General features: G+C 48.5%; 1 protein-coding gene across 1 annotated transcript in view; it reads left to right on the top strand.

The window, feature by feature from the left end:
• LOC311237061 (uncharacterized protein) overlaps window positions 1-14,812 on the top strand; it is a gene marked incomplete at both ends in the record, with an annotated part of 158,240 nt that overhangs the window by 37,310 nt on the left and 106,118 nt on the right. The window contains 2 exons of the mRNA XM_084324869.1: window positions 11,822-11,956; window positions 13,302-13,382. Of these exons, the coding sequence (XP_084180995.1) occupies window positions 11,822-11,956; window positions 13,302-13,382 (216 nt within the window). The remainder of the gene's footprint in view (window positions 1-11,821; window positions 11,957-13,301; window positions 13,383-14,812) is intronic.

Here is a 14,812-nt window from a genome sequence, read left to right as displayed (position 1 = left end):
CGTCTATGTTAGGGTCGGTGGAGGCTACGGTGCTCAATCCACAGAACACAGACTTCTTATTTTCCACCTCCTCTGGACTTGCTTCCCTCGGGATAGGCATGGGCCACTGTCCTTCCGGGAGTCTTAGGAATGCGGGGCCGTCACTGTAGACATTGCGACGGGTGAGGTCATCCAGGGGCATCCCCCGGGTGATGACGTCAGCTGGGTTCTGTTTTGTATCAACGTAGCGCCACTCTGTTTCTCCGGTTAACTCTTCGGTTAAGTCTTGAATCTCGGTGACTCTGACTCCCACGAAGACTTTGTACTTGCATGAGTCCGATTTGATCCAGGCGAGTACTGTCGTGGAATCTGACCACAGGATTGTTCTAGACACCGGTATGGTGAGCTCACGTTGGATGAGCGTGGCTAGGTGCGCTCCGGCTAGGGCTGCGCAGAGCTCTAGACGTGGGATAGATTGTTGCTTGCGTGGGGCTATTCTCGAGCGGGCGAGGACAAATGCTGTGTAGATCTCTCCCCCCCCTTTCTTGGGCCCGCAAGTAGGCTACTGATCCGTATGCGACCTCTGAGGCGTCACTGAAGACGTGTAAGTCCATTTTACATGTCTCTGGCCTCACCATGGGTGGGAAGTAGCTTCGGCGCATATTAACGCCTGGGAGTGAGTGGAGCTCCATCTCCCACTCTCTCCAGGTGGATGCAAGGTGTGCGGGAATGGGGTCGTCCCAGCCCTGGTCCTTGTCCCACAATGCTCGTACAATCATTTTTGCCCTGGTGGTGTACGGTAGAATACATCCTAGCGGGTCATATTGTCGGGCGAGTGTTGTGTACACACTCCGTCTGGTGGTCGGCGCCGCCGCCGGCCTTCCCTGCTCCGTAGTCAGGGGCTTGTGTCTGTAGTGAAGCGAATCTGTTTTGAATCGCCACACCAATCCCAGGGTCATCTCCTGGGCTTCTCCCGGAATTGTAGCCATCCAGGTCTCGCTGCTGGCTGCCTTGTCCTCGGAGGAGAGGCTGCGCAGTACTTGCGGATCGCTGCTGGCCCACTGCCTGAGATCAAAGCCGCCTTTGATCAATGAGGCGCGGAGTTTAATCAGGAGAGCCTCGGCTTCTTCCTGGGTTGAAAGGCTTTGTAGACAGTTGTCTACGTAGAAGCTGTTCTTTACGCTGTGTCGGACCTCTTCGTCCGCTGCTGGGTCCTCTGCTACATGTTTCTGTAGTGCAAATGTAGCACAGCAGGGGCTGCACGTCGTTCCGAAGGGGAGGACTTCCCATTGGTAGATGGCTGGGTGCTCATCTCCTGGCTTCTCTCTCCATAGGAACCGTAACAGGGGCTTGTCCTCCTCTACTAATCTCACCTGCAGGAACATTCCTTTAATGTCCCCGCTGATGGCCACCTTTTCCTGGCGGAAGCGGAGTAGAACGCCGAGTAGGGAGGGGCCGAGTGTGGGACCGGGCAGTAACTCTTTATTCAGATTTTGGGATCCGATCTGGTAGCTGCAGTTAAATACTATGCGGTCTTTACCGTTGTGATGGACCTTGTGGTGAGGCACGTACCACGATTCAGTGGTCTGGTCAGCCTCTTTAATGTCCATCTTTGTGACGTGTCCCGCTGTGATGAGCTTCTCAATCTCAGCGCGGTATACACTCTCTTGGGCGGGGTTCTTGGCTAAGCGCCGCTCCGTGTTCAGCAGGTACCGTTCTGTGGCGTCTGTCTTGGCGTGGAAAGTAGGCATTCCTTCTCGCCGCAGGAGTGGCGTGGCGTATCTCAACACGCCGTTGACCGGGACTCTCTTGGTCCCTGTCTCGAGGAGGTGAATGGCGTAAATGTCATCTTTAGAGCGAATGTCTTTCTTTCCGTTCTTAAAGGGCATTTGTTCCAAGGTCCATAGCCGCTCTACGTGTTGCAGGAGTGCGGTTTCTCCCTCTGTGACTCGGGAGTGGAGACATCTAGTGGCTGTACTTCGGTTGAGAGATTTGGCGAGCGGGCCTTGGAGAGTCCATCCCAAACGGGTCTCGACTGCTGCAGGACAGCCTCGGGGTCCGGTATGAACCCGGTCTATCGGGACAATGAGGTCTGCATGGTCGGAGCCTATCAACAGGGTCGGCATAGCATTGTCTATGAGCGGGATCGGTAACTTGCGCAGATGTACATATTTCTCCATCAGCTTGGCGACGGGGTATGTGTACCGCGACAGTCCTATTTCTTGGCTGGTGAAAGCGTCTGTAATCTGGTACCGTCGCTCAGGCTGGCCGCTTGCTGCGATAGAGAATGAGACATTCTCGCCCTTTATCGTCTTCAAATCTCGTCTTATTGTCCGAATTGTCATTTGGGTTTCGCTTCCCCGCAGCCCTAGCTGGGCCGCAGCGGAGGCGAGCAGAAGGGTCTTCTCTGACCCGTCATCGAGGACGGCGTAAGTGTCCAGGACTTTATTCTGGTAGCTTAGTGTCACACGCACTACTTTTAGGAGTACTCGGGCTCCACTGCTGCTGGCGGGATCGATGTACATGACGCTCGCTTTGCTGCTGGATGGTGCGGGTGAAGGGCGCCGTCTGTTACTGTCGTGAAGTATGTCCAGATGGGCTCCATCGCACTTGGTGCACCTTTTCTTTAAGCGGCATTCGGCTGCCATGTGTGAGCGCGCACAGCGAAAACAGCGCTTGTTGGACTTTATCCATTGACTTGCTTCCTCCGCGTTCAGCTTGGGGAAGGAGTCACATTGCGCTAGCCAGTGTTCTTTCTCACAGTAGGGGCACACTATCTTCCACTTCTCCGTTCTGGAGGGGGTACTGTGGCTCCTGCTGCTCGGTACTGACTCCGATTGGTGCATCACAGTCACCGATCTTCTTCCATCATTTAGTCGTGTTTAGTCTGGTTCCTTCTCTGGAGCCAGGGGTGCTCCGTCCGAATGTATCTAGCCGTAGGCTGCTGACTTCTCTCGCCAGGAAGTCTGCTAGATCGAGGAGGTTCGGTTCGGGGCCATTCGGGTCTCGGTGGTCTCTCTGTCGCCTAAAACGCTCCTGTCGAGCGGGCGGCAGCTTCTCCAAGATCCTTTCCACATTTGAGTTGGCGTAAAGTTCATGCCTCCCCTTCTCTCTCTGCGCTCCCAACATCCCTACCAGGGACTGCACTCTGATGGACAGGTCGTCCAGTGCTCGATTGTCTATTGCTGGGGGTAAGCGGTCGATGTGTCGGATCTCCTGGATCACGTAATCCCATATGCGCCCATACCTCTGGTCCAATGCTACCAGCGCTGCTGTGTATGGGGTGGTGGAAGTCGCGTAGGCGAGCGCTATATTATGTGCGCGGGGTACCTTTAAGTGCTTCAGTAGGATGGCGTATTTATGGCGTTCATCCAATACATCCGCCAACATGGTCTCCAGACACATGCGGAGTTCTGTATACTGGGCCCGGTTCTCTTGGGTGAAGTCGGGTACCATAGGCGTGCCAATGTATGACGCTGACTGTGGATACATCGGCGAGCGTTGGGGGAGAGGCCTCCCAGGCGAGTCTCCTCCCGCTCCTTGGTATGGGCTGGTACCGGCAGTGTACCATGGCCCGCTTGTCCAGGTGCTGTTCCTCGGTGCGGGTCGTGCGTCGTGCTCACCCGCGTATAGAGTCGGGGGTCTGTAGCGCAGCTCCACGGGAGTATAGCCTGGGCTGTACCGGACCTCCTGGTCCGGTAGAGTACTGTGCTGTCGTCGGGCGTGGTTCTCCTCCTCTTCCTCTTCGTCTTCAGTTAGGTCATCCAGTGCTTGTAGTCTCTGGTTTAGCCTCTCCACAGGATATGCTGCTCCTTCCCGGTTGCTAGGTCTCGCTTGGACCGGTGGGGGGAGGTGGTCTGTGGGGGGTATAGACCTCGTCTGTTGGTCAAGTTCAGGGTTGTTTACTCGGCTAGGGGATGCCGCCCTGGAGGTGTGTCTAGACGAGTTCCTGGAGCCTCTGGCGGAGGGAGAGGGTGTTGTCCGTCTGATCAGCTGTTCTATTAGTTGCGCTTGCTGTCTGTCGCGCTCTGCGTCCCGTAGAGCACCAGCAGCTGCTCGCTGGCTGTCTGCTCGGTCTCGGGCCACATTCTCTTCTCTCTGAATGCGTCTTATTTCTAGACGTATATGCTCTTCTTCGCTCCGCTGCTGGATCTGCAGTCGGTCGCGTTCAGCAGCGGCGTTCAGGCTGATGAGGAAGGCCTGCTGTAGGGTCCTCTCTGCCTCGCTGGGAGAAGGCGGTTGTATAGGGGAGCCTTCCCTCGGGGTACTCCTTGCGGAGCCTTGGAGCTCTATCTCCACGGTGCTCTCCCCGTCTTCTTCCGTGCCGAGTTCTCTCTCGGTAGCGTTGTATTCCTCCCGGGACTCGTCGGGGACTACTTCTTCAGTACTGGCGGGGTGTGAAGTCATGTCTGGTTCCCACTGGTCCCCACCGTGAACTTGGTCAGTTACATTAGAACCCGTAGGGGCCTCTATGGTCGGGGTAGTCTGGGCGTTGGGGTTAGACATACTTTTACTTTCTAGTTTTACCGCGTTTACTGTTAGTAGAAGACTAGGTTGTTGACTGACAGCGTAAGCCTCTAAGTACTGAGGGAGCCGTCGTTCGCGCTGCGGGCGTTGGTTAGGAGGATCGTTTCGTGGAGTGTTCATCATAGGCCATTTCAATATTAATAACACTATATTAATATTACACTGATTACCATCCGGCTCGAAGGACCAATTGTAACTGAGGGGTACAATTCCCTGACTGTATTACTAGATATGATACTTACTACCACTACCTTTGTACTTAATATTCGGCCACCCAGTACTCGGCATAAATATATTATGATGAACACTGTCACGTAGATGAAACGGATCCAACACAAATGTACGAATTAGAAATAGGTCTTTATTTCTACACAGCGATGGTGTGTAGAGCAAGCACTTAATCAAATCAATCACATTTATGAATGGGAATTAGTATGCACTTTTATGGCAAGAGTATTCGTCGGTATATCAATAGAGAATGTCCAATCTCTGAAGGCGCAGGTGGTACATATACGACCTGGAATAGTTTAAGGAATAACAGCAATGATACTTCAATGATTATAGGCTGGATACACTAGGGGGGGTTAATCCGGTCGCTTGTAAGCCGACAGGAGTAGGAAGGGGGGGGGGGTAAAGTCCGGCTGCCTCATCCGGCCAAGGGTATCCCAGGTGAACCCACTGTAGTGCCGTTCAATGCGCCGGCGATCCTTGGACCACAGATGAAAGCAGATGGACTCTTTGTGGGCCGGCGTCCTCCGGTCCACGGAGGAGAGACGTGAAGCGACCTCGTCTTGCAGAGCGTCTCCTCACCTTGCGTCCTCTCCAGGGGGGGGGGTTCCAACACACGGCAGTGTCGGGGGTCTTTATCCATGGAATAATCAACGTATACAAAGCATAATCCATGCCTGGGAAGGCGGGCTGTCGTCGGTAGAATAATCCGGTATACAGGTCCACTCGCTCGTCGGCTCTGGGGCTCCTCGGGTGCAGCTTCACGTGGGGTCAACCACCCTGGATAAGCAGCCAGTTTTCTGCCCGAAACGATGGGGTACTGATTACGGTAGTATTCTCACCGCACGAAGCACTATATATTAACAGACTATTATTAGCTTAATAGACTACGTCCAACTCGACGATATAGTGCCAAATATGACTATTCAAATATTAATATACACGATGTCTCAATACCGATGGTAGGCGAACTTGGCCTTACTCCCACACGTGGCGTCGCGGGGAGGCTTTACGTCTGTTACTCTATTGGAGGGTAAGAAACTGGACTGAAAAGGGAAGTCCTACTTTAGTAGCGCAGTATATATACGCACTATGAACAAATAGTCCCATTAGTGGTGCGGTAGCCAGATTCCTACGCGGAACTAGGACTTGTTCGTACATGTTGAGCGGTACGTTTGAACTGGGTCTGAGGGGTATGGCAGCCTGGCACCAAGGTCTCGACCAATAGTAGAATGGAGACTATTATGGGATGTTCAGTAGGCTAGAATGGATATTCAATGCATATTGTACAAGGAATATACAAGGGATATCAGGGAATATTAGAGAATATACAAATACAATTAAATATATATATATAAATAAATATATATATTCGGTTTAATCTGGCCCTTCACAACACTAATACAAGAAAAACACTAGACTAACAGGGGAACATTAAGAAGGGCAAAAGAGAGAGAGAGAGAGCATGAGAGAGAGAAGGGAGAGAACACTAAGGGACAGGGAGATGAGAAACACACATTCAGGGGCGGGGAGAGGTAGCTGCAGGGGAGAACAGTCCATGGTGGGACATAACAAAAACAATCGACCATAAATAACCACACACACACATACACACACGACCAAACCCATAATCTCCCCTCCGCTGCTGCCTGGTGGAGATAATCAACCAACTTGGCTTGTTTAAAGAAGTCATATAGCCTGGTGATGGAAAACAAGGACAATGGGATTATTATTATAATAGTCTGGACAGACTGTGTACCCTAATTGAAATTGCCAATCAGTCTAATTCATATTGGTGGTTAATTAAAGGGGACATGCATTGCTATTCCTTTCACTATTTGGGCAACTTTAGACAATTCCTGTGAGTCTATGGAACACATCTGTAAAGTAAAAAAAATAAAAAAATGCATTGTTTTGTATTTTTAATCAAGTACTCTAAAGCAGCATTTTTCCACTTCAAAGATTTCAAGCTGTTTTGGGCTGGGCTCCGCCCATAAGCGTTTTGAGTGACAGTCACCCACAGTCTGACTGGCAGACAGAGAGAGATATAGAGAGATTGAGGGGGATACTAATTAATTTCCGCCACGGGGGGCATAATCCCACGGGACAATGCATTGGTAACTTGTTTCAAATGACAATATATACCCCTGTGAATATTATTGCACGGATCGGAATGGGAGTCAAAGATATTTTAACAGTGATATGCCAGTGGAGAGTTTCAAGTTTCAAGTTTCTTTAATAGTTGTCATACAGAAGTACAGAATACTTTCATACAAAATGCTTCTTACTGTTACGCTCCAGAGACTGTGCTAGACAAGATAGTATCAAATAACATAGTATAGCATGTAAATTAGAAGTAGAAAATGAGGTCACAGTGTTCAGTATAGACATATGTACAATGTTCGATGCAGAGTAGACGTAACTGAGTTACCATATAATATACAATACTATGCAGTGTACTAATGTACAATACTATATAGTGCAAAGCAGAAGCCCCATCCCCGCGCTGCGCGGTGTGTGTGTAAATGCGTGTGTTTCTCAGAGAGAAGCTTGTGTCCCTCTATCTCTCTCTCCCTCTCTCTCTCTTTCTCTCTCTCTCTCTCTCTCTCTCTCTCTCTCTCTCTCTCTCTCTCTCTCTCTCTCGCTCGCTTGTTCTCGGCTGTCTCTGTCGGCACCCGCGCACGTCAACACGCTTGAGGAAGTAATTCCACTCGCTCTGTGTTTGAGCGAATTGTTGATTGCCAGTGCCTTACTCACGTCAGCAAAACAGTCAAATCAGAATGGCTTAGTTGAGTGAGGGAGGATCTCGTGAACTCGAGACTAGACTGATGAGTCAAAATGAGAATTAGAGACATTGATATAAACCCCCATTGCTAGTGTAGCAGGGTGGATTATCCCTGCTTCGTGGGAACTGTGGGGTGCGGTCAATAGGTAGCGAGACACAGTAGCACCCTGGCCAGCTGCACCTCCGTCTTTGGGGTCCGGAGCGTCAACTGGAGGCTGGTAGTGGGGGTGAATGAGGCCCAGGGTTTACAAACCTGGTCCGGTACTCTGGTCTTCCTCCCTCTCTCTGGAGTAGTCCGCAGTACTCCCCAACACACCCTCACCCTCCACAGTTCCCCCTTTTTCCCTCCCACACCTACTGACCGGATGGTAGAGAAATAACTGGGTTCCCCCCGCAAGCAGTACCCTCCCTTAGTGAGACGACCAGAACCCTTACAATGGAAATGGAAAAGGTAGAATAGCAAGGGGTTACGATTACATATATTACCCGTAGCAAAGGGTTAGGGTTAGGGTTAGAAATAATGAAAGACACACACACAAGACTCCCATCTACATCCTTTACTGTTATTTAAAGACTGGTCATCTACAAATACTTAATAGCAATGGGTCAAACGGAAGGTAGTTCTACTATTACTCAAGTTGTAATTCAATACCTTGCAAACACTTATATTGTACACCCACACAGTATAGACTCAGGTATTGCAGACCCAAAGTTAATAGACCCAGATATTGTAGACTTCAATATACTTGACTCCTTACCCACGTCTGGGCTAGTACCAATAATAATACCTCTTCTTAGGCTTTACTTATATGGCAGCGTTACGTTTACCCCCAAGAGGGGAAGGGTTAAATAGATGGGAAAGTAATATTACACACACATTGTATCACGCTCAAAGAAAAGGAAATAAAACCAAAAGTGTGGGCCCACAATTACCAAAACAAAAGCCCTATGCTAATGCCGGCATGTAATGTTTATGGGGTACCCCTATGCACTGTGGTTAGCAAACACCAGCTTCGCCCGTAGGCTGCGACACACTGTGTAATGTACGATAGGATCCTGGGCGCCGAAAGCCCTAATGTTTACTCTACCAAAATGGCGGCCGCGCCGCTCCACCACCGTCCTGGTGGCAAGATGGCGTCGAACACTCGCGCCGCAGGGGCTAGCAGGCGGAGCTATAGCAGAGAGGCAGTGCTGGCTGAGCTGGTGCTGGGCGAACTCTGCTGGTGGTAAAGAACTCCCCGTGTCCTGCAGGCAGCCTGGAGCAGGTGTGCTGCTGCTCTCCGGTGCAGACAGCTGTTGACGCCCGGGCAGACTGCTTGGAGGTCCCGCACGTCTCTGGCACGCAGACTATACCGTCACTGTAACTAAGTATAACACGAGCAATGCTACTGTGATCCTTAGCCGCACGCTACCTATACCGCTCACTGTAACTAGGTATAACTCGACTGTTAGTGCCTGACTCTGCACTTATTGTTCATATCATAACACTGGTACTGCTAGGATATCGTATCCACTAGCCAGTACTTCCTATCACCCGTTGTCCTCTCCCGGGGCACTCCGGCATAAACGTCAGCAACGGGGCTATCCAGAGCTCCCGTTCGCTGTGTCCTCTCGTGTTCAAGTTCACGGCCGAAGAGAACGACTTCCGCTCGGCTCCTCCCTTTATCATCTCTCAGCTCTCTCCGCCACTCTCTGCCTGCTACTGCCCCCTGCTGGTCCCGCCTGCCAGTCACAAGGGGAGACGCACTGTAAAATATGAATCAATACTGTCATTTATGATCCGTATTCACATGCTCTTTGGACGGGGACGTTTCTGTCATTGTTCGTGTGAATCAATGACACTAGTTAGAATGTCTTTGTGTACAAAAAGGGATATAAACACAGTCAGCAGTTCTGAATAATATACCATATTTTCCAGACTGCTACACTAGGAAACAATGCTAAACACTGGAAAAGGCCATGTATAAGACACAGGACCTAACACCGGTGCCCCCCACAAGGAACTGTGCTGTCACCCTTCCTCTTCACCCTCTATACCTCAGACTTCTGCCACAACTCAAGCGGGTGCCACCTGCAGAAGTTCTCTGACGACTCCTCCATCATAAGCTACATCACCGACGACGATGCGGAGGAGTATAGAGCCCTGGTGGACAGCTTTGTGGGGTGGAGCAACAGCAACCACCTCCAACTCAACACCAGTAAAACCAAGGAGCTGGTGGTGGACTTCCGGAGGGGCAAGAAGAGGCCCCCCCCGATTCCCATCACCATCCGAGGGGAGGAGGTAGAGGTGGTGGAGTCATATAAGTTCCTTGGGGTACACTAAACTGGACTGGTCGGACAACACAGAGGCCCTCTACAGGAAGGGACAGAGCAGGCTGTTCTTCCTGAGGAGCAGGCCCGGACTGGCCATCGGGAGCACCGGGAGTTTTCCCGGTGGCCTGGCCTGCACAGATTAAAAAAAAAAAATTATAAAAAAAATAAAAATTTGCCAGGCCATTGTTTCTAGTTGTGGCGGCGGCGCGGCGCGATAGTTAGATAACCTAGATGGGTGGGGAACAACCAGGATTTCACTGTCTGCGTCAGAGTTGGAGAACTATCTGACTCTCTCTCACGCGGATCACACACACACAATGGAGCCGTGCTGCCGCTTGTGATTGGTGGAGGCGGGACCAGGCGATACAACTGATTGACAGCGGAGGCGGCGAATGGAATGGCAGACGGCACTCAGATGCAGAATAACAGCCAGGCAATGAGCCAGGTAGTGAGGGACTCGGGAGAGATACAGTAGAGCGAAAGTCAATTAACGTTGATGTCAAGATGGACAGTGGAAGAAAGAGAAAGGGTGGAGGAGAGAGGGATAAAACAAAGAAAAAGAAAGGCCCTTACAGGAGAGAGTGGTTAACTGTATTATAATAGTAAATAGAAAAATATGTTGTGCTCTTGCTTTTTTCTTTTTGAAGGTGGAGAGAGTAGCATTGCTAGTGCCACAACAGTTTTATTTGAGGTCCATAACAGTACATTGTACTAAGCAATTGTTGGCTCATTAGTTTGTGATTCACATGCACTAAAATTCACCAGAATGCAGGAAATTAAGTCTTTGTAACAAAAAAATTCCTAGTGGGGGACCCCCAGACCCCCCGCTTAAAAAGTGGCCTGACTGGGGCTATATTTCGCGCTATATCTCCCGGTATGAATTATTTCCCCAGTCCGGCCCTGCTGAGGAGACTCAGGTCCTTCAATGTTTGCAATAGACTGCTGCAGTCATTCTACCAGTCTGTAGTGGCCAGCGTCCTCTTCTATGGTGTGGCATGCTGGGGGGGGGCTACATCAACTCGAGGGACACCAACAAACTGTACAAGCTGGTGAGGAAGGCTAGGTAACTGTACATTGGATTATCGACTAAACCTTACTTGGTCCCAAGAAGAGGGTCTCGTGTATTATTGGGTTTAATAGAACATTTATTGTACATTGGAGGGGTTGCGTTAGGACATTTACAGGGGCCAGTTTCGAATTGCAGTCTCTCGTAGGTGCTCTTTGAGAGTGGTTTTGAAAGTGGGTAGTGATTCACATTCCTTTACAGCTGTGGGTAGGGCGTTCCATATTGATGTGGTATAATTGCGAAACGTGTTTAGTCCCTTGTTTGAGCCGAATGTGTGTGTGTGTGTATTACAATTTAGTCATTTAGCTAATGCTTTTATCCATCTCTGGCAGCTAAGGGTCAGTGGCATTGTTTGTCAAATAGTATCATGCTTGAGTGTTACACTCTGAGTGCATAGTAGTAGAGACATATTACCAAGATAGGTACAGTAGTAGTATAAGAATAGTAGCATAGTATTAGGATACATAATAGTAAAAAGACAGTAAGAGGGTTATATTATTTAATAAATAAATAAATGTGTGTGAGTGTGTGTGTGTGTGTGTGTGTGTGTGTGTGTGTGTGTGTGTGTGTGTGTGTGTGTGTGTGTGTGTGTGTGTGTGTGTCTGCATGTTTGTCTGCATGTTTGTCTGCATGTGTGTCTGTATCTGTGTGTCTGTATCTGTGTGTGTGTGTGTGTGTGTGTGTGTGTGTGTGTGTGTGTGTGTGTGTGTGTGTGTGTGTGTGTGTGTGTGTGTGTGTGTGTGTGTGTGTGTGTGTGTGTGTGTGTGTGTGTGTGTGTGTGTGTGTGTGTGTGTGTGTGTGTGTGTGTGTGTGTGTGTGTGTGTGTGTGTGTGTGTGTGTGTGTGTGTGTGTGTGTGTGTGTGTGTGTGTGTGTGTGTGTGTTACCACCAGGCTCAGTGTCTCTGTCTGCTCTGTCTCCACAGGGTCATCTCCGGCAGCTGACTCTGCTGATGGGAGACCCAGAGGCTGCCCAGCATCACTGCACCCTACACCCACCCAGGTGTGGAGGGGCCTCGCCCAAGCCTCCACGCTCCCCACGCACCAGCATCGCCCTGGAGGTGAGAGGGGGCAGGGAGGGAGGGAGTAAAGAAGGATGAAAAGAAGATATTTTAACATTTAAAATCAATAGTTTCTGAGGTTTCCCTAATTTACGGAAACAACGGCAATACAAATAGAGTAAATGAGACACAAAAGATTAATAGAAAATTAATCAAATCAGCTAAAACTGTTTCAGGTAGTCACCCAATGGTCAGAAATCATAACCTTAAACATTCCAAGAGTTAGAGGCGTTAGAGTCATAAGATCAGAGCATACTGGACCCTAAGAACCATCCAGTCATTAGATCAGAACATACTGGACCCTAAGAACCATCCAGTCATTAGATCAGAACATACTGGACCCTAAGAACCATCCAGTCATTAGATCAGAACATACTGGACCCTAAGAACCATCCAGTCATTAGATCAGAACATACTGGAGGAACCCTAAGAACCATCCAGTCATTAGATCAGAACATACTGGACCCTAAGAACCATCCAGTCATTAGATTGAGTCGAATAGGTTCCAATATTCCATTCTAACAGTGAAGAGATATAAAGAGGTTGCTTACCAACAGGGGCTTATGTAATAAATAACAAATAACAGTGTTTGTTGTGCCTTTCTGCAAGCCAACCCACCCTATCATACATCACCCACTGCTGAGAATCATATCTGTCACCAGTAATACAGAGCTGAACGATCAACAGCCCAGAGGGATAAGAGTTGATGCCGCAACATGCCTATCAATGACATCACCATAGTCCAAAACTGTTAAGGGTAGAAATTGAGGAAGGAAATAAGGAAAGGAAAGGAAAGGAAAGGAAGGAGGAATGAAGTAAGGTAGGGAGGATGGGAAGAAAAGAAGAAAGGAGAGATGAAATGAAGGAAAAGGAGGATAGAAGAAGGAGGAGAGGAAGAGCGCGACGGTTGTATCGGTGATAATACCCCTGCGTTTACAGCGGCTTGTGTTGTGAACATCCCGGGTGTCTGTAGGAGTTAAGACCCTGTCATATTATTTAGCACTGTGCCATGATAAAAGGCACCATGGGTCCAGGATCAACACAATGGTCCTTGTGGTTTTTATCCAGTCTGGTGGATTTAATGACTCCCAGTGTTGTTCACCGTCTGTCTAACCCTGGATTGGTGTTTTTGTTTATTTTTCTTTATTATTATTATTATTATTATTATTATTATTATTATTATTATTATTATTATTATTATTATTATTATTATTATTATTATTATTATTATTATTATTATTATTATTATTATTATTATTATTATTATTATTATTATTATTATTATTATTATTATTATTCTTTATTTATTTTTATTTCATAAATTTTTCTTTCTGCTTCCACCCAGGAGCTTCTACTGTCTTCAAACGACCTGGAGGACCTGTTGGGGAATCCCAAGGACGACTCTTTCCTCCAGCTGGACCGGACTGTGAGTAGTGCTGTATAGGACGCCACGATGACCGACCTGTGGTTGTTTAAGAAAAAAAAGCCTTTTTAAAAGGGGTACGACACCCAAATCAAATCACATTTCCGATATGTTATTCCCATGGCCTAGGAACGTTCAATTCATATTTTGTCAACACGAGTTACTCTCTGCCAAAGCCAGAAACCAGAGAAGTAAGACTCAGACTTGTGATGTCATTAAGTATAAAGTCCCGAGACTTTGTTTTATTTTGTATAAAAAAAATTGCTTTATTCTGCAATAGTTTATTCTAAGGTTGAGTTTAGCACTCTAGTTTTGGGATTTGGGAGAGTGTTCATGTTCACTAACTTGACTGTCTCAGACCATAGAAATAACATGTATGACTTCTGAAAATGGGTGTAGTCTCCCTTTAAAGAATTGCGATTTAATCGGGCATGATATGAACAAAACAAGCAAGTTTCCTAGATCCACAGCCAGGGCTCCATTTAGCCGGGCATGGGGCGTTGAGTGGAGGCAGACCACGGGTCTTCCTGGTGTTTAGACCCAGCTGTACCCAGGACTGAACCAGGCCTACCGTGGCCTGCTCTGGTTTCATTAGTCTCAGTCTAAAAGGTCCAGCGTTTTGTTCCATCACATGGTACTGTAGTGAGGGCCGGCCTGTGATTAATTAGCGCTGTGGGAAAGAGCCTCGGGTGTCCGGGGGCCTCAACCAGACGTCCTACGTTCTGTCCTGACCGTTCCACTGCGCGTGTCTGTCTGTCTGTCGGACTCCCTTTCCGCTTTGGACCTGCGTGTGTCCCATTTGTTTGTGTCTGTCTGTCTGTTTGTGTTGTCTGTCTGTCTGTCTGTCCGTCTGTCCGTCTGACTCCCTCTCTGTTTGTATCTCTCTGTCTGTCCATCTGTCTGAGTCTGGTAGCTTGTCTTTGTTGGAGCATGTTTCGGAGTTGCACGCAGGTGTTGGAGAAACATTTTGATTGATTACACCTCACGCTGACTGAAGGATATCTGAGACCCTATCTGATCAATTTATCTTGGGCACACACGGTGCTTCAATTACCCTGCTCCGTTCCCCTTCAGAAACCAAGATGATGTTACTTTGGGCTGTTGTTTTTCACAGCTCACCGGTATCAATCAATCGCTGAGGTATTTCTTGTTTGTTTCTTGGCCCGAACTCTTACCCCTCGAAATTAGAGTACAATACGATTGTTTACACTTGCAAGTTCCTAAACCGCATTTTGGCATCCGAGCAGCGCAATGAGGAAGAAAACGCCATCCAAAAAACGTGTACACGTGGAACTATATGGTTTTGTTTACATTGCGCTCAGAATATGCACATGTCTGAAATCATCAAACAGGAAAAAATACCATCTGGTGCGCTTTACAGTATGGTCAAAATTGAGTGACGCCAAATCTACATATTTAAACACGACCATGCC

This window comes from Notolepis coatsorum, assembly GCF_963971535.1.
Source record: "Notolepis coatsorum genome assembly, chromosome: 11".
NCBI classification, from domain to species: Eukaryota; Metazoa; Chordata; class Actinopteri; order Aulopiformes; family Paralepididae; genus Notolepis; species Notolepis coatsorum.
This window is presented reverse-complemented; position numbering and strand designations above follow the sequence as displayed.